This window comes from Hakea prostrata, unplaced genomic scaffold (assembly GCF_041222555.1).
Source record: "Hakea prostrata isolate BN-2017 unplaced genomic scaffold, UWA_Hpros_2 contig_167, whole genome shotgun sequence".
In the NCBI taxonomy this organism is placed as follows: domain Eukaryota; kingdom Viridiplantae; phylum Streptophyta; class Magnoliopsida; order Proteales; family Proteaceae; genus Hakea; species Hakea prostrata.
This window is the reverse complement of record NW_028291286.1, coordinates 61,214-87,849: the sequence shown is the minus strand read 5'-3', so window position 1 is coordinate 87,849 and position 26,636 is coordinate 61,214. Positions and strand designations below refer to the sequence as shown.

General features: G+C 37.1%; 1 protein-coding gene across 1 annotated transcript; it reads right to left on the bottom strand.

The window, feature by feature from the left end:
* Window positions 1–8,280: 8,280 nt before the first annotated feature.
* LOC148998731 (protein FAR1-RELATED SEQUENCE 1-like) lies at window positions 8,281–9,678 on the bottom strand. Its single transcript, XM_089141760.1, has 2 exons — window positions 9,237–9,678; window positions 8,281–8,828 (listed from the first exon to the last, which is right to left on the bottom strand). The coding sequence occupies exons 1-2, from the start codon at window positions 9,676–9,678 to the stop codon at window positions 8,281–8,283; spliced, it is 990 nt and encodes a 329-aa protein (XP_088997886.1).
* Window positions 9,679–26,636: the final 16,958 nt, after the last annotated feature.

Sequence of the window (26,636 nt, the reverse complement as noted above, 5' to 3'; positions counted from 1 at the left end):
AGTGAAATGGGTGCAGAAATTAGTATTCTTTTATAATTATCATATTGGGTTTTATAATGATTATTTGCTCCCCCCTCCCTCCTTTCTCTCTCTCTCAAACACCCTATCTAACTTCTCGGACTTCTCCCCTCTTGCCTACTCTTGATGGCGCCCCTTCTCTCCCCTTGTTCCACTCCTCCAACCCCTCCCTCCGCTGACGTTTATCCTTTCCAACCATGCCCATTCAGCCTAACCCACAACCCCCTCCCCCTCCCAACCCACGCATATTCATTTACAAAAAGTGTGTTGAGTAGATTTCGTTTCAGTACACTTTTGTTAGATTCATAAACAGTTTCTTGTTGTATTTGGAGTTTATACAGTTTAATAGACCATTATCTCATACAGAATGCTTGAGATGGATTTATAATATATATATATATATATATATATATATATATATATATATATATATATATATATATATATATATATATATATATATATATATATTTTTTTTTTTTTTTTTTTTTTTTTTTTTTTTTTTTTTTTTTTTTTTTTTTTTTTTTTTTTTTTTATATTGGTATGTTCTACTTAAAATCACTATACATGGTTTGGTTAGGGAATAAATAATTTAATACTTTACGGTTTGGCTTTTGCCTTAGATTCTGAATCTATATTGAATTGTATTTGGTTTGGTTTTCTTTGGTTTTAAAAAGTCAGTTCTGGTTCCAAATTAACTCCCTTGAATTATCTAACTAGAAGAGCTAGGCATCATTGTGAACACTGGAATATCTCATTTTCATGGAACCCGAGGTTGTCAAAATTGTTAGCATACTTTTGAGCAAGGGTGGACAGATATACATACTTTGTCCGTGCTTGGCACATTGGTAGGATCCAATTGTGTGCAGTGGCCAGTGTCTTTGTTTTTGGCATTCTGGTAATATGTAAATTCATGGCCTCCTTATGGGGTCTATTTAACTGCATTTCATGTATTCATGTATAGCTTGACATCTTTCTGGCCCTTGTATGTTACTCTATCAGAAAAAGAAGAAAAGTAAGTGTGGGCTGTATCCATTCTTTTGTTGTTAGTTGGTTGTATTTGGCATTTTTCGAATACAATCCAAATGAGTGTGTGTTGTTTTATAGGGCATACTTTTGTCTCAGCCTATTGAATGTGTAGTTGAACTCTTGTATTGCACAAACCAAGAAGCTGTTCAGATTGTTGGATGCAAAACCTTGACCATATTCATTCATAGTCAGGTGACTGTAGATATTATTGACTTATTTATTGTGATTAGGCACTTGAAAATCTTTCCATCACTTTCTGCACATTGGAAAAAATGTACAGTTATTTTAAGTCTTCATGTAAATGTCTCAACTAGTAGGGATTAGCTCATCTAGCAAGGACATACGTCATAATTAAAGAGGTCAAGAGAGAGAGAGGGGGAAAAAGATGTAGGCTTTTGATGTGTGGTTCGAAATTTCGGTTCATGTTGCCGTCTTGCCCTTCAGCGAAATGACTGAAGCTTTTGATGATGCAACTTCTCTGGGACAGTATTGAGATATATGTGGTTTTCATTCCCAGGGACCTTAGTCATCGCCCATGCACTCATATTTTCTTCTTTTTATTTGGATGAAGTCCTTTCATGTCGATGGCTATAGAAACTCAGATTTCTGTTAACACATACCTTCTTAGAAGATGCTATCTTTAACATATTCACTGTTCAAACCAATGCATTATAATATTTTGAATATACAACTATTCAGTGGAGTGTCGTAATTCTCAATGGAGTCATTTACAATAATAAATTTTGAAAACAGAATATTTGAAACTTTGATAACATCCATTTTTTGGCTAACAAAAGTTGGTTTTCCAGCAGGGGAGCAATAAAAATGGTGATGACAATGTTGTTGATGATATTGTGGCATTTAATAATTTGGTTGTTTGTTGTCATACCGTGTATGTACTTTAGCCTAGGGTAAGATGATTTTAATTGCAAATAAAGGTTTTATGACCTATTTGATTTAGTGATGTACCTTTAGTAACATGTGGAATGCTGAAGAAGTGGGTCCTCAATCTAAGATACTCAAATGCTGATGTTGTTATGCAATCTGTGGATATTTTATCGCTTCATTCGTAAATGTTTAGAACTTAAACTACTTCACTTTGATAATTTTTAGATTATTTTCCTGTTTTTTTGTTAATGGTTTGTATTTTAAGTTGTTAGGGTTTGTAAATTTGAAGCATTTTGGTGTTAAGATTAGAGGGTTATTTCCCTCTGTTTGTGATGTGTTGAGTGTGGGTGGATGCTTGGCACATGGGTGTGGAAATGTTTGTCTTTAATATGAATCGTTGGGGCTAGCTATCAATCCAGGCCAATGGTTGGCATCCAATTTTGAATAACTAATGTGTGGACTGAATGTTTTTCATGGATAGATTGCTTGTCTTCTCTCTTTAATGTTGTCTAATCTGTATAATTAGTATTTGTTTTGTTATACTTTACTTTCATTTTAATAGTATGTTGTTTAGCTAATATGTTTTCTGATCCATGCAGCAAAAAGTACCATAACTCTGACCCAAATATGGCTCCTAAGGCAACCACTCAACAGAAGGGGAAACGGGGTAAAAAAGGGAAGCAAAAGCAACAGGAATTCGACGTTTCACATTTGGTGGATGACGATGCAAGAGCGTCATTTACTCTCATTAATAAGCAAAGTATAGAAGAAGGAAGGGATGTAGACATCCCTTCCTTTGAGAGAGGAGGTGTAGCAAATAGGTTTAAGCACATTGGGTGGGAAAACATACTTAAGTTACCTCCTAATTTTTATTACCAGTTGGTGAAAGTTTTTTATTCTAATTTGAGATTCAAGGAGGAGGAGGGAAACTTATATGCCCTGTCCAATGTTAAAGGGGTGGATATTGCATTGAATATTCATGAGCTGGGGGATAGGCTAGGAGTCTCAAGTGAAGGACAATTATATTTTTGGGAGCCTAGGAAGAAGTTTGATCACCTGATTGATGTGGGTCGCACTTATAGTGATATAATGGTTCACTACACGGGTGACACCCACGTGAAGTTGAAGGACCTGAAACCAATTCCTCATGCAATTGCTTACATAGTGCAACACAATATTATCCCACGTAGAGGTCACTGTGAACGGCTGAGTTCTTTTGAAGCTCGTGTCACCCATTGCATTCATTTAGGGATGCCGCTCAACATGCCGTACATAATTCTCAAAATGATGAAGTATGCGAAGATGCCCACAATCATGCTCTCCCATATGGTAGACTCCTTACCCGCATCTTTATTAGCTATGGGATTGATCTTGAGGGGGAGGATTGTGAAAGTGGGAAGAATAATAAGAAGAACAATGATGTTAAAATCCATGGAAGAAAATTCCATCTTGAGAATGTGGATGTAGGAGTGCAGCCTCCAGATGTAGGAGCACGTGCTGGTGATGATGCATACATCAGTCAAGCTAAATTTGTGGGTTTTCAGAAACAATTATCACAAACCAGTGGTCATATGCGGAACATGATTCGGCGCGTGGACCAAATCGCCAAGAAGCTGCACCTCCCAAAAATTTCGGACTCGTCATCACCATCAGAAGCTGAATAGGTTGACTATTTTTGTTAAATTTAATTTGGGTGTTATGTGAATGGGATTATTTGTTTGAATCCTTTGAACAATGGTTATTTATGAGACAGATAACAACATGTAAGGTTCCCAGTTCCTTTATATTTCTTATATTTAGTTATTTGACTATACTATGTGTGAGATACAATTAGAATATCAGCTATTGGTTTTCCTTGTGATATCTAAGTATACTATGTGTGAAATACATATTGATGTCATGTTTGTTTCAGTTCTGCAAGAATAATGTTTTATTCTCACAATACCCATTGTTTAAAAGAGCTGATGATCCAGGGGCTTCAACTTATGAGGGAAGATGTTGAAGGGATTTCAAAATAGTTAGTTCAGTACTTTGTCTTCTGAATTTGCTGATTGTTTGTAAATGATGTACTAGGTGGGAACTCATTGGTTATAATAACCACCATATGTTAGTCAAATCTTATGTCAATCTCAACCATTAAGTTTGTCACAGATTATGGTATTTAACCAAGTTTGTCAGGTATTAGGGTAGTTAACCAAATTTGTCACAGATTGGGGGTATTTAAGCAAGTCTGTCACAGTTTGGCAAAACGCCTGTTGTTTAAGTTCATTTATATAAAAGAGATGTAATTTTGTGTTTGTAATACATGTTTATAATAATATCCTTATATGTTAAAGTTTTGGTGTTGGACTTGCACCTGTTTCTTTAATAGGTACACATGCAAATTCAGACTCACTGGATTTTTCTATTCCTTATGTGTACGATCAATTCAGTACTGGTTTCCTTGTTTCTGTATGATACGCGGTGCATTTGATGGTGACAGACAGATGGATGACTTGAAGCTCCTTTACAGACCTTATGTGGTAGAATCTTTGTGAATTGGACAGAAACTCAGCCCTTGTGGTGCACTCTGTGCCCATATACGAATAGGCGTTGAATGATCACCCCTTTAATAGGCACCATTGCTGTTGCTTCTATCTAGGAATTTTCCATTTAGCACCTGAGTTGATGTAGGAGCCACCCTATGTTCAGTAAACATTCTCACTGACTGATTGTATTCTTATATATACTGGAAGTTACTGTAAATAATTTCTCTTACTTAATATACTCTCTCTTTCCATCCAACTTATTCAATCCTAAAATATAAGAAACTGAGAATCATTATTTGTTTACTACTTTGGTTGGTTGCGTGGAATTCATTGGTTTGTTGACTTTCTCTCTCCATACGGAATGGATGAAGTAAATTTAACGAGGTTGGGGTTTGTAAGCGGTTTAACTAGTATTTGGTAATTCCTATGCATGGCAGTGATGAAACTGTGCATTAACATGAGACTTTGACTATCGTCTGATTTCAGAACAGATCTGGTGAATTCTTCAATCTTATTTGCAATAAAAATCAGATCTCCAAAGAATTGAATCTTTCGCTTATACTGATTCACGCGTGAAACCCAAATCGTAATGTATCACTTCCATTACACGAAATGGCACATCATAGAAGGAGTGGTACAGATTGAAGCGGTACTCGTAGTATTCAATTAGCAGATCCAAAGTCATTGGTTTGAAATATCAAACGGATTCTTTTTTGGTACGATTCTAGTCAAAACAATAGCATATCCCCTTACAAACAATAAGAATGCAAGGCACATGAAGAGTAATAGTAGAGGAAAAATTGACAGAGTAAAGATCTAAGATGGAACTGCAGAAACAAGTTTTTTTGTATGAACGCCACTGTACAATACCTCAATATCATAGAGTTGAATTTGCGATCCCTGTAAGTTGAGGCTTCTTCTCATGTTTTGAATGCCCTTGAAAGCTTCTTCTCGTTTTTGCTCTTCATAAATCACCAAATATAGCCGCTTCGTCTTCTCCTGGATGACCTTGTATATTTTTTTTGGGGCTTATGATCTCCAATTTTATACAGGTCGTGTTCCCATTTTAATGCACCTACGGTTCTTACTTTTCTTATTTTTTTGGGTAAAGATCTGATATTCACATTGAAAACGTGTTTCTATTTATGCCATTTATTTAAACCGCATTCACGGGTTGGCTCCCTTTATAAGGGAATCAGCCCGTTTGGTCTCTGTGTTGACAGTGATGAAATGGGTTGATTCCCTTTAAAAGGGAATCTTCCCATTTGGTCTCTGTGTTCACAGTGCTGAAATGGCTTGGTTCCTTCTAAAAGGGATCCATCCCGTTTGGTCATTGTGTTACAGAGACCAAATGGGTTGGTTCCCTTTAAAAGGGAATCATCCTGTTTGGTCTCTGTGTTCACAGTGCTGAAATGGGTTGGTTCCCTTTAGAAGGGAATCAGCCCGTTTGGTCTCTGTGTTGACAGTGATGAAATGGGTTGGTTCCCTTTAAAAGGGAATCTGCCCGTTTGGTCTCTGTGTTGACAGTGTTGAAATGGGTTGGTTCCTTTTAAAAGGGAGCCAGCCCGTATGGTCTCTGTGTTATCATGATGAAAAGGGTTGGTTCCCTTTAAAAGGGAATCAGCCCGTTTGGTCTCTGTGTTATCATATGAAATGGGTTGGTTCCCTTTAGAAGGGAATCAGCCCGTTTGGTCTCTGTGTCCACATTGATGAAATGGGTTGGTTCCTTTTTAAAAGGGAGCCAGCCCGTTTGGTCTCTGTCTCCACAGTTATGAAATGGGTTGATTCCCTTTAAAAGGGAATGAACCCGTTTGGTCTCTGTGGTGATAGACATGAAATGGGTTGGTTCCCTTTAGAAGGGAATCAGCCCGTTTCGTCTCTGTGTTGTCAGTGAGAAACGGGTTGATTCCGTTTAAACGGGAACCAGCCCGTTTGTTTCTGATTCTTCAGATTTTTCATAATATGGTTTCTAATATTGACCATCAATATTATAATTGATGGGGATGACAAGTCAACGAGTTATGGGGATAGATCTTCTTGATCCAGGTCGTGGAAGTGGGCTAATGTATCCATTCTACATTGAAGTGATGGAATGTATGCCCGTTGACGAAAGTCCTATGGTGATTTTAACAAACTCAATGACTTCTATTCTACAATTAGCCACCGTACCACCAGTGTCATCTGACAAAACCTTATGACACTTACTTTCTTCCTCTTCACATGCATTGTTTTGGGAACCACTAGCAGTAATTTGGTCAGCAACAGGACATGGTGGCTCATCTACTGTACTTATCTTTTATGGAGCAAGAATCTTAAAATCCATACGAGTGCTTCCTTTACATTGTGTGGTGTTTTTTTGGCTCACCTTGCTAAGCTGGATAAGATATTATTCATAACAAAAAATCCAGGTCGAAAGATCATCGAAAGTCTTTAACCAATATAGTTCACTGATACAGATAATGTCCCTCATTGTTTGATACAAAGTACTACCACTATCCATATACAAAATAAAGGGGAATACAAAAAATACAGGTAGAAATATCATCGAAACCCATGTTTGACCGCAATCTGAAAAATGAGAGCCTCGTTCTGCGTCCTCATATGTCACCAACGCAGTATGAATTTTGGGAGGAAGGTACGTGCTGTATAATCCACCAACCAAATGTATGCAAAGAATAAGTATTAAATTTAGATCAATGAGCAATACAGACTAGATCCCAACTCACTTATTGCATTTACCTTAGATGAAGAATGATCAGTAGTTACACGAAGTTGTGCTGAGTTTTGGGAGGAATCTACGTGCTGTGTAATCCAACGACAAAATGGATGCGAATAATAAGTTTGCAATTCTTAAACATTAGCAATACAAACAAGTGGTTAACACTTAACGCATTTACCTTAGATAAAGAATGATCAGTAGTTACCCCAAGTTGTACTGAATTTTGTGATGAAACTATGTGCTGTATAATCCACGTACACAAAAAAAAAGGAATGTAATTAAATGTGCAACCTCAGTAAAATAAATGAACAATCTGAGTGTTTGGATGAACCCATAAAATTTATTTACCTGAGATGACCATGTGTTATAGCCGTCAAACATTGACAAATAATCTGACTCTGGCAATGCTACTTGGACGGAGCCCTGTCCTTCCACTAGGTTGACAGTCCGCTTCTTTTTGACTTTTTCATGCCAGGGCTTGATTCTTTTTCCGGATGCCCTTTTCTGAGACTGTTTTGGTTTTAACTGTAACATTATGTATGCTTCACCATTTATTTCGGATGGATGGTCAGTATGATGCTGAACGTCTACATCTTTGAGATCGTTGACAATCCCATTAAGATGCTTACATAGTATGTTATAACCAAAGCCCGTTTCACATGCTTGGTTAATGACTTTCAAAAATGACGGAGTAATGATCCTACTTCGCTGTAAGCAACTTACTTCTCCATCTGCTTCAAACCTTGCATCCTCTTCTCTTCGTGTCCTGTCAAGTAGGTGCACATCTTGCGCAGATTTTCTCCATCTCAGCAAATAATATTTTAGTGGAATGCACATGAGTTGGAGATAATTGAACACTCTTAAGATATGGGCACAACATATACCAACACTCTCAAATTTCTTACAATTACATGTTAGGCTTTCTTCTACTGTATTACGCAAAACTCTGTATGTTTTCCCTGTAAAGGAACCAGTCGCATCTGCCTTCATAATCACATATTGAACATACATATTTGCGACATCCTGGCTTTTGATAGCATGACTATCCACCAACTCAAACTCCTTCAAAAACTCTTTGAATATAGTTGGAATATATAACTAGTAAGCTTGAATCAACATAGGTTTCAATGAATGTGGACCCCCAAGAACTTCATTACGTGCATCAAATTCTTTTTTCAATTCATTTGCACGTTTTGCTTCGACAACATCCTTGAAATGTCTCATAAACCTTAGAAGATTGAGTTTGCGTCCAAGACATTGTTTCAAATCAGCTTTAAGACTTTCTGCCAACTGAGTGCTCCTCACACCTAGTGTGAAATAGTTCTTCATATAACAACATGCCCATTTATCCCTGATTTCATATGTTCTATCAAGCCAACCAGTGTTTAGAACCCCTTGATTTTCTCTTAAATTGGTCCATGCATTTTCAAATTTGTCAACTTCTGTATAATGGTATATGCATTTGCTTAAAATTTTGAAGAACTGTGAGCTCTCACTCATCAAATATCCATGGTGTTTCTTTGCATTTTGCAATAGATGCCAAGTGCATAATGCATGGTGTGTCTTAGGTGCAACCTCAGCTAGTGCCCTCGCCATTGCAGCGTCCTGGTCAGTGAAAATTGTAATTGGCTTCTTTTCACCATTAACTCCAAAAAAAGATCGAAATAACCATACAAATGACTCAATTGTCTCATCATACATCAAGGCAGCTCCAAATACGACCAGAGTCCTATGATGATTAAATCCCACAAACACACCCAACGGTCTATTTTCTTTGTTTGTGCAGAACGTAGTATCAAACACAACTACATCACCAAATAGTTGATAATCACATTGCATCTGTGGATCAGCCCAAAAAATATTAGTCAATTTATCATCACTGTCCATCTGTACAGAATACACAAAAGCTGGGTTTAAATTCCGTTGGTTGTCTAAATATAGCATCAAGCTACCGGCATCCCCATATGCCAAATAACGTTGCCGTTTGTTATTCAAATAGTTTTGCAAATCTTTCTTTGTGAAGCCAAGATTTTCATTGTCCCCTGCTTGCAAACCCATCAAATTATATGTCAATCTTGTTCCCATTCCAGTTCTCTCTGCCATTTCTATACTTGTGGCTTGGATATTTGATATTGCACGCTGGGAATGCAACAAATGTGCGGCTTGTTCTACATGAAGAACATGGTTGTGGTCATCCACAAATGTGTCAACTACTAATCGTGATTCATGATCTCTTTTTACAATCATCTTTGCTAAACAGCCTGTTCTAGTATCAGGACGATGTAGTTTGACATCCACCTCTCTTTCTATTCGGTATCCAGCTTTATTAAACACGAAACACCGCTGCACGATGACACTCTTATCTGTCGTGCTCCTGTGTAAATAACTCTTTCGAATGTTGAACCCAGTCATACGCCCATAGTTATTATAACAGTCGTACGCTTCATCAAGTGATTTAAATTCCATGCCTAATCGAGGTGTCACATTGTCATCCATGTTTGATGAAACTTTGATAGTTAACCAGAAAGACACATTAATAAAAGTTAGGAATGCCACGAAGATTAAAAATTAATCAACAACAAAGATGAAGCCTTAAGTGTCTTTGCATCAAACTCATAAGTAATCAAATCAATGACACAACGGTGTATTTTAAAAACCTATCACAAATTTGGCTGATAAACTGAATAACCACAACTTACACATAATATATGCACCCATGGACTATAAAATAAAGTCCCAATGGACATTCTTAGTCGAATAGATGTTTAAACATTTATACGTTCAACTGTTTACGGTCATACAATGAATTAAAAGCAAACCTCTCATGTGTTCACACAGAAGACATATAAATTGTAGGTCATAACGAGATTCGCAGGGAAGTATGACATAACAAAATGGTAAAAAAATTATCTAAGGACTCTACAAGTAGGTGCAAACGTATAAGTGTTATCAAAATCAATAAAATAGGATACACATATATAAAATCTATTGAATAACAAACCATAATGAATGATTTCACAACGAAGACACTCCTTATAGGAAAAATCTCTTACAAAATGATCGGACTCACCTACTGTAGCAGTTAAGGTAAACGCCAGCACAGAGTTGTTCCAGTATTGATCTGCTTCAAAACAGAAGCTGAAATGGAATACTCTTAAGATTTGAGGGGTAGTTGAAGAATAGTGAGGGAGAAACGTGAGAGAAGCCAATTTCTTTAATCTTTTGGGCGTACAACTTTCTTCCAAATTGAGACTGAGACCTGTTTTTCCCAAATAGCTTTCACTTCTGTTTTGCTTCGACGAAGACAAATTTACTCAGATAACTAGAACCAGTGCTTCAACCGATTCAAGATAGATAGAGGAATCACTAATGTGGTTATATTGAGAGAGAACGAAGGTTGCTCTGTTTTAGAGGACATGAGTTGGAGGTGAAAGTTTTCCCTCCCCAGTTTCGCGCCTTTTTTTCCACACATCAGTGTATTAGTTGTTTATGCAACATAAATCATAGTTAGTGACAGGCAAAACAAATGGATCGACTCACCTTGGGTCACTCTGATGAGGGTAAATGAGAGCAGGCCTGGACTAAATTTGGGCTCGATAGAGTTCACACTGTGTTGAGACTTATTGAATTAGAATCAGGATTCAGATGGGCCTGGGCCTACCCCATATTTACAACAAATAAAAAGCTCATTTCATGTTTCCTTCTCCATTTCTCCACACGATTTCAATCGTAGCCTACCTCTCACCTTAGATGAAGAAATCTTACTGCCCTAGAAGCAGCAACAAGCAGGTTGAGGAGTTCAAATTTTCCCACTTACCATATCGAATGAGAAGAAGATTGATGATTCAGAAGAAAGAAGCCCTAGTTTGAGACCAAACGTTTCAGGTATCTGGTGTTGAGACTTATTGAAGAGGAATAAACACTGTACACAGTTTCCAGCTTCGCTTCTTCCATATTTCGAGATCGTCCTTACTTCCTGGTTCATCTGTGTCACAGTTGTTAAGAATATTTTGTGAAGTTAACAGGTAAATGACGCCTTATCCATCCACATGTTTTTCTGTGAATATATGGAATGTTAGCCTAAATTCTTTTGGGTGTTCTTGAGTAAATGCAATCTGGTGGATGTGAAGTGTAGAAAATAAGAATGTTTTATTAAGTACAACCACCACAGTTGTACATTGCATACTTTAATTCCCCTGGATCGATTACAAAGTTAAGCACCATTAACCTAAGTCAGTTTGGTTTAAATTGGGAAAAAAGCCCCCTGTTTTTGTTATGGATGAATATTATACTAATAATAATAATGATAAAAATAAAATATCAATAACAATAATAATCCAGGTCACTCATGGCTAGCTGTCATGGTTGTTCTGAAACTTCCCCTGTTTGTCTTATATTTCGGTGTTTTTCGTTGATGGTTGAAGTGGAATTCAGGGTAAATGACGTTGGTCACAGAATTTCAATGCTTAAATAGATGCCAAGCTACAACTTCACATTCAGCATTGACCAATCATATGAAAGTGTTCCCTTGTCAAACAATTACCTGGAATTCACTTCTCCTGATACCTGTGATTATAAGTCTACCAACATCAGTGAGCCAATCACTTCAACAGTTGTTACAAACATTCCTCCCTTACTTTTCGTTGTCAAGCTGCAGTCTTTTTGAATAATGTAACCCAACCCCCTGCTTGCATTTGAGTTCAGCTTCTTACTCTTCCTACGATATCAAATAAGACAAAGTACTAGTGCATAACTCTAGGTTTACTCGCATCTTATACGTATATGTCTTCTTCAAACACTGGGGGTTAGATTTGTACATCTCCATATTTTACTCACTAATGTGTTTTCAAGTCTTCAATTTGGAGCAACTGTGTGATCGTTTCACCGGAATGGGTGGATGCTATTGTGAAGATGGGTCATCTACAACTATGGAGCAACCCACTCCATTATGCTACTGCGGCCAAGGAAGGATGTTGCTGCTAACTTCATACACAACAAAAAATCCAGGTCGAAGATTTTATAAGTGCCATAATGGTCTAAAGCATCCATTTTCTTTTATTTGGGTAGATCAGATGTGTGCCAGTGAAGCAGCACCGTATGTACATTCTAGGCCTTCAACGTCATATGACAGTGTGAATAGTAGAGGACATGAGGGAAGATTGCCACCAATATTTGATGACCCACAACGCAATCCGCTGAATTTGGCTGCTGCAAGGCGAACCCTTACTCATCAAGGGCAAAATCATAGAGTGTTGGACCGAATTACGTTGGCCCTTTCTTCTTTTTTTTTTTTTTTTTTTTTTTTTTTTTTCTTTTTTTTTTCTTTTTTTTCTTACCTAACAAACACCCCCCCCCCGCGGTTTCTCTGTGTCGTCCCCACCGCCCCCCCCCCGGGCCCCCCCGGGGGGCCATGGCCCCCCCCGGATTTTTTAAAATTTTATGCATATTCTCCTAATTCCTTTAATTTTTTCGGTTTTTTCTCTTTCCACATGTGAAATGTCACTATTTGGCCCCCCCGGATTTTTTAAAATTTTATGCATATTCTCCTAATTCCTTTAATTTTTCCGGTTTTTTCTCTTCCCACATGTGAAATGTCACTATTTGCCCCCCCCCAATATTGTGAACAATTTTTAAAGGTAAAATGATGGGTATAAATGTCATTCATAATAAAAAAACTAATTCATCAATCCCTATTTATTCTCCCCTCTCTTCTCTCTCATCTTTTCTTCCTATTTATTCTCTCCTGTTTCTATAAACGTGGGTTAAAGGAAATTTTTGAAAAAAAAAATCTTATTAGGTATTCAAAAATCAAAATGTTATTTTAATTAAAAACTAACTCTTCAATCCCTATTTATTCTCTTATCTCCTCTTCTCTATCCTCTTTTTTTCCTATTTATTCTCTTCCCTTTCTATAAGCGTGGCTTAAGAAAATTTGGAAAAAAATCTACTCCAAAATTAAGTCTCTTTCTCTTTCTCAATTTATTTATTGTTTCTTTTTTTTTTTTCTCTTTTCTTTTGTTATTCTTTTTAATTTGATTTTATATTCTATGTTTCTTTATTTCTTCTGCAATTTTTGTTATTTGATTTTGTATTGTGAATAAAATGTCTATAGTTAGTAGGTAACTAACTACCATTGATTTGCATCTCTTACCTAAAAATTTTTTTTGGTTTACATCTCCTATCAAAGAAAATTTTGGTTTGCATTTAACTTTTTAGGGTTGAAGTCATGTGTATATTTTTTTTATATTGTTGCTTTAATTTTACGTATATTTTGTCGAAAAAAAATATATCATTATCAATAATTCATCATTTTTTTCAAATAAGTGTGGGCCCCACAAAATATATGTGGGTCTATTATTTAATTTAATAAAATAATTTAGCGGTGAGACCCCAAATAGAAAGGCTACTGGCTTTCATTCTTCGGCCCCCCCACTATTGAATCCTGCGTCCGCCACTGGTAACATATAGAAGATGACCAGACTAAAGTAGATGGGTAGTTCAGTACTTTATTTGAACAAGATGTACTCTATCTATGTCAAAGACTTATCACATTGTATTTGAATGGTTGTAAGTGCTTGTCAAAACAATTTCACCTATAATATATGATATTGTAGAAAATGAATTATATAATTTTTTTTTTTTTTTTTTTCCCCTTTTTTCTTTTTGCGATCTTTTTTATTTTTTAAACCATCTTTTTTTTCCCTTCCTTTTTTTTTTTTCCTTTTTTTTTTTTGTTACAACCCCTTTTTAAACTTTTTTTTTTTTTTTTTTTTTTTTTTTTGGTGGCCTCTCTTTCATCTGGGTTTATGAAACACAGAGAGCAAAGGTGTTGATTCCCTTTTAAAAGGAAGCAACCTGATCATATAAATGAACACAGACACCAAATGGGTTGGTTCCCTTCTAAAAGGCACCAATCCGTTTCATTTCTGTGAACACAGAGACCAAAGGGGCTGATTCCCTTAGAAAAGGAACCAACCCATTTCTTCTTGAGAACACAGAGACCAAAGGGGCTCATTCCCTTTTAAAAGGAACCAACCCGTTTCTTCCTGAGAAAACAGAGACCAAAGGGGCTGATTCCCTTTTAAAAGGAACCAACCCGTTTCATTTCTGTGAACACAGAGACCAAAGGGGCTCATTCCCTTTTAAAAGGAACCAACTCGTTTCTTCCTGAGAACACAGAGACCAAAGGGGCTCATTCCCTTTTAAAAGGAACCAACCCGTTTCATTTCTGTGAACACAGAGACCAAAGGGGCTGATTCCCTTAGAAAAGGAACCAACCCATTTCTTCCTGAGAACACAGAGACCAAAGGGGCTGATTCCCTTTTAAAAGGAACCAACCCGTTTCTTCCTGAGAAAACAGAGACCAAAGGGGCTGATTCCCTTTTAAAAGGAACCAACCCGTTTCTTCCTGAGAAAACAGAGACCAAAGGGGCTGATTCCCTTTTAAAAGGAACCAACCCGTTTCATTTCTGTGAACACAAAGAACAAAGGGGCTGATTCCCTTTTAAAAGGAACCAACCCGTTTCATTTCTGTGAACACAGAGACCAAAGGGGCTGATTCCCTTAGAAAAGGAACCAACCCATTTCTTCCTGAGAACACAGAGACCAAAGGGGCTGATTCCCTTTTAAAAGAACCAACCCGTTTCTTCCTGAGAAAACAGAGACCAAAGGGGCTGATTCCCTTTTAAAAGGAACCAACCCGTTTCTTCCTGAGAAAACAGAGACCAAAGGGGCTGATTCCCTTTTAAAAGGAACCAACCCGTTTCATTTCTGTGAACACAAAGAACAAAGGGGCTGATTCCCTTTTAAAAGGAACCAACCCGTTTCTTCCTGAGAACACAGAGACCAAAGGGGCTCATTCCCTTTTAAAAGGAACCAACCCGTTTCTTCCTGAGAAAATAGAGACCAAAGGGGCTGATTCCCTTTTAAAAGGAACCAACCCGTTTCTTCCTGAGAAAATAGAGACCAAAGGGGCTGATTCCCTTTTAAAAGGAACCAACCCATTTCTTCCTGAGAACACAGAGACCAAAGGGGCTGATTCCCTTTTAAAAAGAATCAACCCATTTCTTCCTGAGAAAACAGAGACCAAAGGGGTTGATTCCCTTTTAAAAGGAACCAGCCCGTTTCTTCCTGAGAAAACAGAGACCAAAGGGGCTGATTCCCTTTTAAAAGGAACCAACCCATTTCTTCCTGAGAACACAGAGACCAAAGGGGCTGATTCCCTTTTAAACGGAACTAACCCATTTCTTCTTGAGAACACAGACTGTCAACACCCATCTACGTTTTACCAAGTTTTAAATAAATTCCATTTCCACGTTAATAAGTTTGTAAAAATAACACTTTGAATTCCTGAATATGCCATTCACAGATGAATGTATGCTTTGTTTCCATTGTATGAAATTGTGTGAATCAGTCTAAGGCAAAGTTGAATTCTACAACCTGTTAAGAAATTTATTGCAAATAAAATTGGAAAATTAATGGGTTGGTTCTTAAATCAGACGAGGTAGTCAAACACATGGAAACAATATGTTGTTTCATCACTTCCATATTCAAATAACATTCCAAAGTACGAAGAAAAAACTCCTGAATTGTTCAAAAAAGGGTTCAAAACCCCTAATTTACACATTCTTTAACATATTTTTCCAAGTTCCCTGCAAATAACATTCACATGAACATTTAAGAATTCAACAACTCAATCTTTCAAGAATCTAATGAAGACTCTGATGAGTGCTCCGAAAGATCCGGAAGCTGCAACCTTTGTGCAATTTGATCTAAGCGCCGGCGAATATACCGTACATCACCCCTGAGGAGAGCAAATTCTTCCTGAAATTTGGACAATCTAGCTCCATCCTGGGGATCAACACCCTCAGCAACCGGTGCTCCTACATCTGCACCCTCTGCTCCTACAGCTGCCACATGTTTTCCAAAATGAAAATGACTGGCAGATATTTTTGGATCATTCTTCTTCTTCTTCTTCCCCACTTCACAATCCTCCTCTGTCAGATCAATATGATAATGGTTAAATATGTTGGTCAGGAGTTTTCCATAGGGGAGAGCACGATTAGGAGCCAATCTCGCGTATTGCATCATTTTCAGAATGATGTACGGTAGGTTCAACTTCGTACTTGTATGCACGCAATAGGTCACGTAAGCTTCAAATGAATTTAGACTTTCATGGTGACCACTGCGAGGTACAACATTGTGTTGCACAATGTATGCAATGGCGTGCGGAAGTGGTTTCAGTTGCTTGAGCTTCACGTGCTTGGTGTCACCCGTATAATTCACCATTATATCCTTGTATGTGACATCCACATTAATAAGCTCACTGAACTTCTTCTTAGGCTCCTAGAAAAGTTTTGCTCCTTCAGTTGAGATTTGTAGAATCTCACCTAGCCTAGGAATATCTAAGGCAATTTCCACCCCTTTCACTTTGCTGACAGCTCCTAACTTTACCCCCACTCCTTGGACAATCAAATTTTTATAAAATTCTTTGACAAGCTTGTCATAACACTTGGTATTTACCTCAAGTATTGGCTCCCAACCAAGCTCTCTAAATTTGGCAGCTACACCTACAGCCTCGAAAGAAAGAATGTCCACCTCCCTTCCTTCTGCAATAGGTTGCTTCTTTAATCTTTTGGGATCACATTGGGGATAATCATCATTGAACCACTTCTCCTCAGGTTCAACAATTGCTTTTCTCTTTCCCTTATCCTTTTCCGATGCTGTCCCAGCATGCCATCCCTTTGCTGCCTTCTTACGACCCATTTCAGTATTAGTAGTATAACTGTAGTTGCTGCACATATGAAAAACAAATTGGATAATCAACATATTATTTCAATTACAGTAAACTATAACAAAACAAATTATTATTATAAGGATGAGACAATATTAAAGAGAGAATACGAGCATTCTAAGCATGAAACGATTGCCATCTTCCTAAGGTCAAAAATTGAACAACCCACTACGACAAACAATATTAAAGTGAGAAGACGACCATTCTCAATTGAGTTTATATGTTGCAGGTGGAACACCGATTGAAGGGATATGAGTTTCGTAGCAAAGCATATACATAAAGATCCTGAGGGTTATGGTAGGTAACTCTGTATTGATTACACAAAGTATAACATCTACACATCTACAGATACTATTGCATAGGCAATTGTTAGATTTTTTAAGTAACTAGTAAATTTTAATATAGCTCTTTTGTAAACTTGAATCCTAAAAGAAGATAAAGACTCTCACATGGCTTTATGTATGCCAAAGCTGGAACCATTGAAGGGGACAGGCATGTGTTTAATCAAATCCACTGGAGGAGAGATATTGTCTCTTGTTTGGTCTATGATCATAGCTATATCAGAACATGGTCTGGGGGAAGAATCCATTGCGTTGTTCTTCAAAGATGGTTACATTTGAAGACCAACCTGATCATATAACATATGTCGGAGTGATATCTGCATGTACCCATGCAAGATTAGTAGAAACAGGTCGGAGCTAGTTTAATTTGATGCAGAATGTGCACAACATTTAACCCAATTCATCATCATTATGCTTGCATGAATAGGCACCACTGTTTGGTCGTCCTAGGTTGTTTCCAGAACCTCAACAAGTCATCGAGAAGATGCCTATCGAACCAGAATAGGTTGTGGTTCACTTTTAGCTTCTTGCAAGGTTCATAAAAATGTAGACTTGGCTAGAATTTGCTGAGTATTGCCCCAGAACACAGTGGGGCCTATTCTGCTCTTGCCAATGTATATCCAGGTCGTGGAAGATGGGCTGATGCTGCTAGGGTCCGAGAGTTGATGAAAGATAGAGGTGTAAAGAAATATCAATGACTTAGTTGGATTCAGATCAAGGATAAAGTTCATGTTTTTCGGGTTGAAGATGGAGTCCATCTACACAAGGATGCAATCTATCAGCACTTGCATTTGGGCTTATGAGTACTCCTGAAAAAACGACTATGACGATCATGAAGAACCTCAGAGTATGTACTGACTGCCATTTGGCATTTAAGTTAATCTCTAAGCTTGTGGGAAGAGAAATAATACTCAGAGATGTCACCCGTTTTCACCATTTCAAAGATGGAACATGTTCTTGTAAGGATTACTGGTAATTCTCGTAAGTTTGAATTTGTTATCATATGATAGAGATGATGTATTCCATGCATGGATATACATCCATATACCATGCTATAATTTACCTTGACATACTTCTTTGTACCGTTAGATCACATTCTTGAGCAAATCTAGCTTTTCAAATCGAGCAATTATAGTATTCATCTTCTCAGGCACTTTTCTGTGTTTTTCTCGGTTATATAGTCAGTGTGTTCTTTGAATTGGGTATTACATTGACTTCTATAAAGCACTAAGTTCTGATAGCTAATGTGTATATACAAGCAGTGTGAACTCTATCTTTCGTGGTGCTGATTTTTGTGTATTGGCGGGTTGAAACTAATCTTATGTTTTCTGCTTGTCATAGGCTCTAAAGGAATCTGATTTCTGAATATGACAGAATTGTATCTTCTTCATATCAGGTATAGCTTGGTCTACTGTGTAAGCTTAAATCATTCAAAGTTGTCTTACCATTGAAGTAAGAATGTTGAGCTAATTTCCTCCACCATTTGAAAGCTTTGTTTAACTAAATTGGATTTTAGTTTTTCACTGCTACAAGGGTTTACCTTATTACTCCTTTTTGTTTATCTTTGCATTTGACTTGCTAATTTAAAGATCTCCAGACATCCCAAAACTAATAGTGATGTCAAGGTTTCATTGTTTCCCCCCTTAGTAGTTCCCATGCTGGCTTCTCTTTGTCTAACTAAATTGGATTTTAATTTTATAATTGTGAGGAGGGTTTTTCACACCTTTTTATTTTCTGTTATCATTTTTAAGACTTGTTTCTTTCTTACTCATCTCTTTCTTACTCATCTTTGCTTTTTAAGATTCTACGTTCTTTCCAACTTGCTCATTTCAAGACTATTGGATATCCAAAACTAATAGAAAAGTCATGGATTTCTCACTGTTTTCCCTTTCTATAGTTCCCATGCTGGAGAAATTTGTATTACTCTGGTTCTCTAGCTGCTGGAGAATGCATATCAGCATATCCAATCTGTTTTTACTGCTTCTGCTTATCTAGGCTTAATAACCTTGCTTTGGCATTCATCCTCTGCCACCCCACCCCCCAACTTATAACATAGGGAAGTAAAAATCAACCTCTGGTTCTGTCCTCGTTCCCTCAGGACTGGAAATGCAAATATACTCCCTCTTCCCATAAGCAGAAAATTGAGTAATATTCTACTGAAATGTGTTTGCGTTTGACCTTCATTCCATTTTCACTGACAATCTTTAGAACACAAAAACAGAGAACCAAAGTACCAATTGAATGAGCTAAAATAAGACCAATCCATTTCTCAATCTGGGGAAGCAACAAAGGGAGAAATTTGAATCAAATCAATGAAGGAAAGCTACCAGCTTTGACGAGGCTGGGATTGCTTGGATGAGTAAATGATTGTTGTTAATAACTGTCTTTATCTTCTTTAAGTATGCAATAACAGATATTGGAACTGCTACAATACCACAAACCGTATTTATGCACAAAAATAATAAATATGCAGTTTGGATCGAAAGGATCTACGACAAATATGTGGTATCTTACTTATTTTGGAGAATCGCTTGAAAATTTCGGCTAGATTATTCAGGACTATTGCTCTCAATCGGGGCAGGAACTGAATTTCAACAAAACCAAAGCTCATTATACTCTGAGTACACCTGCCAATCGGAAGAGGGATCTTCGATCCGGTTTCATATGACGCCAACATAAAAAATGGATATCTACCTGGGTAGTCCTCCCTCTCTTTTTAGGTAACTTAAAGAAGAAAAAGCATTTTCATATTCTTCTAGCTCTACTTAATGGGAGGCTGCAAGGGTTGAAGACTAAAATCTTATCATCATCGGGGAAAGCAATCGTCCTTATGAAATATACTCTTGCCGCCTTACCAACTCATTTCATGTTATGCTTCAAGATGCCTTCGACAACTTCGTCTAATTTATGCGGTCCTTTTATTGGTCTAATGGAGAAAAGCAACATGTTCGCATGGTGAACTGACATACTCCTTGCTCTCCAAAATCTTAAGGTGGTTTGAATTCTAGAAACCTTCAAGCAATTAACTTGATTAACTCAAAAGCCATGGGAATTACTTCGTTTTCATAATTTTATGTGGGGTAGATTAATGCAGCACAAATATTGCAAACATTGCACTCATGGGGATGCCACTCTATTCTAAAGGGGTGGGATCTCTTCAACTATGGCATGTTCATACAGGTAAAATATGGCAATCAAATTAATCCTTGGACTTCTAATTGGATTCCCCACAGTTTGCTGTATCTGGGCTGCTATCCCTTACCAACGAATGGACCCTCTAAAGTGGCTGAATTGATTGACGGTCATTCTCATACTTAGGACCGGGGACTCCTGTTCACTTCGTGGCCTAAACATATGGTCAACAAATTCTTGCCATTCCAATCCCCCAGTTACCCATTGAAGATCTCATCATCTGTTACTACACTACGTCAAGACATTTTCGATTTGATCTACTTACCGGTTCACCTTCCTTCATCTCCTTGATGAGAAGGGAATTGCAGAAACTAACTTCATAATCAACAGACAAAAGAGAAAATACAATCTATGGAGACCAATCCTGTATGCCAAGCCATTTATCCCCCTCCCCCCCCCCCCCCCCCCCCCCAAAACAAAAAAATTATATAAAAAAACCCTGTTCGCCAACCATAACTGCTACAAAATACTTGAAAACAACTGGTAATATAATAAAACAAGACCAAATGCTATAGAATCTATCCACATGCTGCAATAAAATCTTCACATCTGATCTTAAATTAGCTTCAAACAAATTTAAGACAAAAGAGAAGCAGAGGAGAATTTGCCTCTTCTTTTTCCACCATAATCATATAACTAATGTGACAGCTGTACAAGTGGCAAACTCATATAGACAAAAAGATAGGCTATCTTAGAAGTTTAGCATTCTAGAAGGAAAAACAAATTTGTGTGTGTATTCACGCCATGAGATGAGGGGTAGTATCTCTATTTCACAAATACTAGACCAAATAATCATTATAAAACCCAATATGAGGTAACCTTACTGCAGCTTTTAGGAGTTTTAATGATGTCAATGAGACAATGTTCTCACGTTGTACATTTAATAACTTATTGCGTGAACTCAGTATTATGAAAAAGAAAGAAAAATACATAATCCAAAATTCCCATCATTTACTGCAGCCTTAAACCTTAAATAATAAAGGTAGAATGGTCCAACACAATGATTAGTTTGAGTGTGTAGAAGAGCATCATCTGATTAGTTTTTTTAAATCTTACAAATGAATAAAACAATACAACAAAAAATCAACAACAAACTAAGCCTTATCCCAACTAAATGGGGCCAGCTACATGGATCATTTCAAAACCAAAAAGGGAAAACCTAGGTCCACAGAAAGGGAAATAAAATGCAGAAGGAAGAAAAAAAGAAGAGCAAACAAAAATCATAAGATTTTGGGAGTAGCCCAGTACATCAGGAAAATAGCACCTACATAGCATCAACAAAATGGATCCTTGCCCTCTTACAGGATATCCACTAGAATAAATAAACATCAAGTCCAAGAGTATTTTACATGTGAAATTACAAACAAGAGAGCAATTTGATGAGAGCGGACCCAAATGAAATGTGTAGTATTGCTTTTACTAACATAAGGAATTCTACAAAAATATTGCACAATGACATGGTGTGAATGAAAAACTGAGACGATGACATTCTTTGTAGCTTAAACTGCCTGGATGGATAAAAATATACATAGAGTTGCAGGAAATAGAATACTCACTTTCCAAATTGAGTTCAATGATCTTGTAAGTTGCTTTTAGCTCGACAGCAACTGCTTGACCTTCTTACTATAAGGGCAATGGGTCTTGCTGCACATGTTACAAATACATTGCAGCAGAATGCATCATTAGTCCTATTAGAAAATAACACAGCAACTATTTGACCCAAACCCTAAACGATAGAGAAGTGAGAGAGACCTGGAACCATTACCTTTTTTGTTGGATTCCTTTTGCAGAAACGGGTGTGTGTGAAAATACCCAAATCGAAGGTTAGAAAAGGAAGGCGATGGAGCTCAACGAACCAGCAGTGCAATATTTGAATTTCTGAGAGCCAAAGAACTCGAGCAGAGATGTTACGACGAGGGAAAGGAAGAATCGCACAGAGATTCTCAGCCCTAGAGAAGCCAAATTGAAGGTGGAGCTGAACCTCAACGAACCAGGTTCCTAGGCCTTCTTCTCCTCTGCTTCGTCTTCTTCTCTGCTTCGTCTTCTTCTCCTCTGCTTCTTCTTCTTCTCCTCTGCTTCGTCTTCTTCTTCCTCTGCCAAATCGAATGTAAAGCCTGAATGTTCTTCTTCTCTCCTTCGATTTCTCTGCTTCTTCTTCTTCTCCTCTGCTTCGTCTTCTTCTTCCTCTGCCAAATCGAAGGTAAAGCCTGAATGTTCTTCTTCTCTACTTCGATTTCTCTTCTTCTTTCTTCTTCTCCTGCTTGGTTCACAGCTCGTGAAATGAAATGGGCGGGGTGAAGAACAGGGGTTGATGTTGAGGGCTGTTTTGAAATGTTTTGAAACAATTGTTGTTTATACATTAATTTAAATTTATTCATGTATATACGTATACGTATAGGGTTTGGTTATATAAAACGTATATAACAATCTTATACTAACCCACTCGAACCGCCCAGACGGACCGCTAGGTTTGCATCGGACCGAACCGAACTGAGGATACAGGCTTTCGAGGTGTTATTGGATAAAATTTGATTTTTTTAATGGGAAGATGATGCCAGCCGTCCGATTTCATCGGACGACTGGCTGCACGGTGGAGCGCATTAATGACGCTCCACCCAAGCAAAATTGAACTCTTCAATATTGATTTGGCTTTTTTTTTTTTGGTAGAAAAATTGATTTGGCTTTTACAAGTTTCAATTCATATTCATGAAGGGGGAAAAATTAGAAAGTTTGGAGCTAATTCTCCCCACGCCGTTCTCAATTATGTTCTTTTAACTAAAATTGTCAACTAAAATTGAGAAAAATGATTAGAAAGTTTAATTTTTCCAACTACATGTATTCCTGAAAGTAAGACTAAAACACCCGTTTCCTTAAAATCTGTCGTTTTGTTTTAGTTTTTCCCTCATTTCGGCTTTTTCGGCTAGGGTATTTTTATCAACACAAGAGAAGCAAAATGACTTGAAAGGGCGAAAGCGCTTGGAGGTGGAAGACGACCTCAATCAACTGTTGGAGTTGTAGAGAAGTAGTTCGATTCCCTCTTCTAGCGTGAAATGATACAGGATGTTGGTTAGCATTTTTATCGGGCACGCTTCTGACTCAATTTGTTTCTGCTACAGAAAAACAAGGTTGAAATGTTTTGTAAATACTATTGTTTGAGTGAGATTTAACAGAATTGCACCTGATACACCCAAACTCACGGGCACATATGGTGAGAAAAAACTTTGCAGTGACTGTGGATCAAACATACGAACTTCAGATCTTCAGTTTGATACTCTCCCAACTAAGTTATCCCTGCAAATTGGCCTCAGTTAGACCAAACCAAAGACCTCTAGTGTGTTAGATTGACGTGATAACCAACAACACCACAACACCTTACTTATGAGTATTAATTCTACTCAGAAAAATTATTCGGTTACATCAAGTCTAAGCCCAAATTCTAAGATCACTATTGAGCTGATCCCACCATGAATCAACATATATATGGTATAAAAAGGTGATTTAGGTGATTCGGTGGAATCTAGGTGCAATCTATAGATTTTCACAATTAAATGGTTTTGAAAAGAGCAGATTATATATACACCCCATGAGTTGGCAAGTTATTACGTTTCTGCCCCTCTAAAATTTAGTCTTGTATGGTTACTTTTAATAAAAAGACATTTGACATTTTTACCCTTGCAGTATCTTCTTATTAGTGAGGTAAACATTAAACAAGATACTTAAAAATTAGTTACGGTTGTTCTCCGTCCTGCCCACTGCTTTCTTCTTAATTTTTTTTTACCTAGAAAGGTGAAATGGTTTGAGGGCCAAGGAGGGCATTTTGGAAAGTTTGAAAATGGAATAGGTGTTAAGTTATCATTTAATTATTCTAATAGTAGGGGTGTACCTGATATATAATTTGACACATACGAAAGGGACTTGTGATACAATAAATTTCAAGAAGTATAAATGTAGTAGTTTACATACTCAGGGATATTAGATATACATGTAATTCTCTCTTAAAAAAAATCCAGAATCACAATTCCACGGATGCCCATTCCCTGGAATCATACAACAAAATGCTTCCTTCGTGCTTTGAGAATATGTGTTTGTAGTTTTTCCTGACTAGATAGTTAAACGAATTTTAGTCACATTGTTTCAACTGTCTTTTGATTGATGGGAGTGAATATTTATAAATTTTCAAACAAAAGTACAGATAGTCGTTAAATTGGTAGTTTGCATGAAGCTGTCTGTAACTTCAGCTTCTCTAGTGAACCAAAGTAGCACAGTTTAAGACTTAAAACTACACAAACTAATATTATGCCTATTAAAAATAAATCATATATCCTATTAACTAAGGCTCTCGTTGGTATCAATTCTCATTATTTATTATGCCTATTTAAAATAAATAAGTACAGGAATTCATTATTGGTCAACAATGAAAATGGTTTGGTAAACCTTGTCGAAAATAAATTATAAAATAAAAAATAAGTTTGGCATCAAAATAAAAAATTATTAAAAAATGATAATGAAATAGTGAGAAAAGAGGGGAAAAGTATAATTGTTATAAAAGAATGTGTATTGACTATTTCACCCTCATCTTAACTATAAAACTTTATTTAAACTTACACATAATTGAAGATAATGAAATTCTCATCATAATTCATAATGGACAAAAAGTTCATTATGAATTTTGGAGGTTTTTCTATTATTTTAAGTAAAAATAAAACTAAGAATAGATGCCATAAAATTTAAAATAATGAAAAATTCTCATAATTGAGAATGATAATTGATAAAAAAAAAGCCTAAAATTAGAGGCCATGGATGTTTTGGTTTTGGTAATATATCAAAGAATTCATCCATGTTACACCATATCTTGTGTACTGGTGCCTTGATTTCATGCACTTATCCACTCCATAAATAATGCACTCCACAAGCCTTCCAATTTGTTAGCAGTTTTAACGCTTCCCTTTGTCAAAATATAGAACTTCCCTTCCCAAAAAAGTCCTACGCACCATCCAAGAAACTTTAATTCATGATGAAAATACTCCTGTACACATTAAGACAAAATAGTTAATATGATCCAAATCCAAAAAGGTTTCACAAAAGCAATTGGGTTGTTCAGTGTTCTTCGGGTGGGTTTTGTTTTTCTTGAATTGTTTCTCACTTTGCAGCTTAAGATCCCCTATCCATTTATTAACACCAGAGATTAATTTGTAATTTCTAGAAAAAAACTCACCATTTTGAGTTGTCATTCTAGTGAGAATGGAATTTATTAGGTTTAACACACAGTGCATACCTCCTGCTCAATCACGAGCAAAGTGACCAGGCTTTTGGCAATTGAAGCAAATCAAAGATGATTTTTTTTTTACTAGCACTAGTCCCCCTTGAACACTTGGGGCCACTCTTGTTTCTGTTCCCACCTTAGTTACTTTGTTTGGAATGTTAAGGTTGAACTTTTCAACTTTTTTCCTTTTGCGCTTAGAGCCTACACCCTTATTGGTGCTTGCTTCAGCAGCAAGTACTTAAGTGGGAGGGGCATTAGCCAGTATCCGATCCTCATCCAACTCAAGGTGCTTGGCAGCTTTATCAAAATTCTTGACATCATCAGCATGAGTCAAGAAGATCTTCATATGCTCCCAAGTCTTTGGCAGTGACCTGATGATTACGGAGACTTGTTCCTCATCAGTCTTTTGGTGCCTACATGTGCTCAACTCACTTATCATGTTGGACATGATGGTTATGTGCTGCCTCATGGTGCATCTTGTAACCATCAAAAGTGAGTCCGAGCTGGCGGCATCTAGTGGTGGAAGTCCCTCCATATTGGAACTTCATCGCCTCCCACAAAGACTTTGCAATCCTATGCTTCTTATATCGAAGCATCAGGTCATCATCCCTCATAAAGCTCAGGATAGTAATCCTGGCTATCCTATCCTTCATTTTCTAGACATTGTAAATCTCAAGGTCCTTGTGATGCTGTGTAGTGGTACCTTCTTTAGGTGGGGGCATGGTTGGTTTATGATTTCTAGCATGTCCTGCTCTTCCAGGAGATATTGCATCTTTCAATGCCAGAGGTCATAATTCCTCTCATTCAATTTATCTCCCTTCGTGAGATTAGCAACGATACTCTTGGTAGCAGCCATTTAAAACTA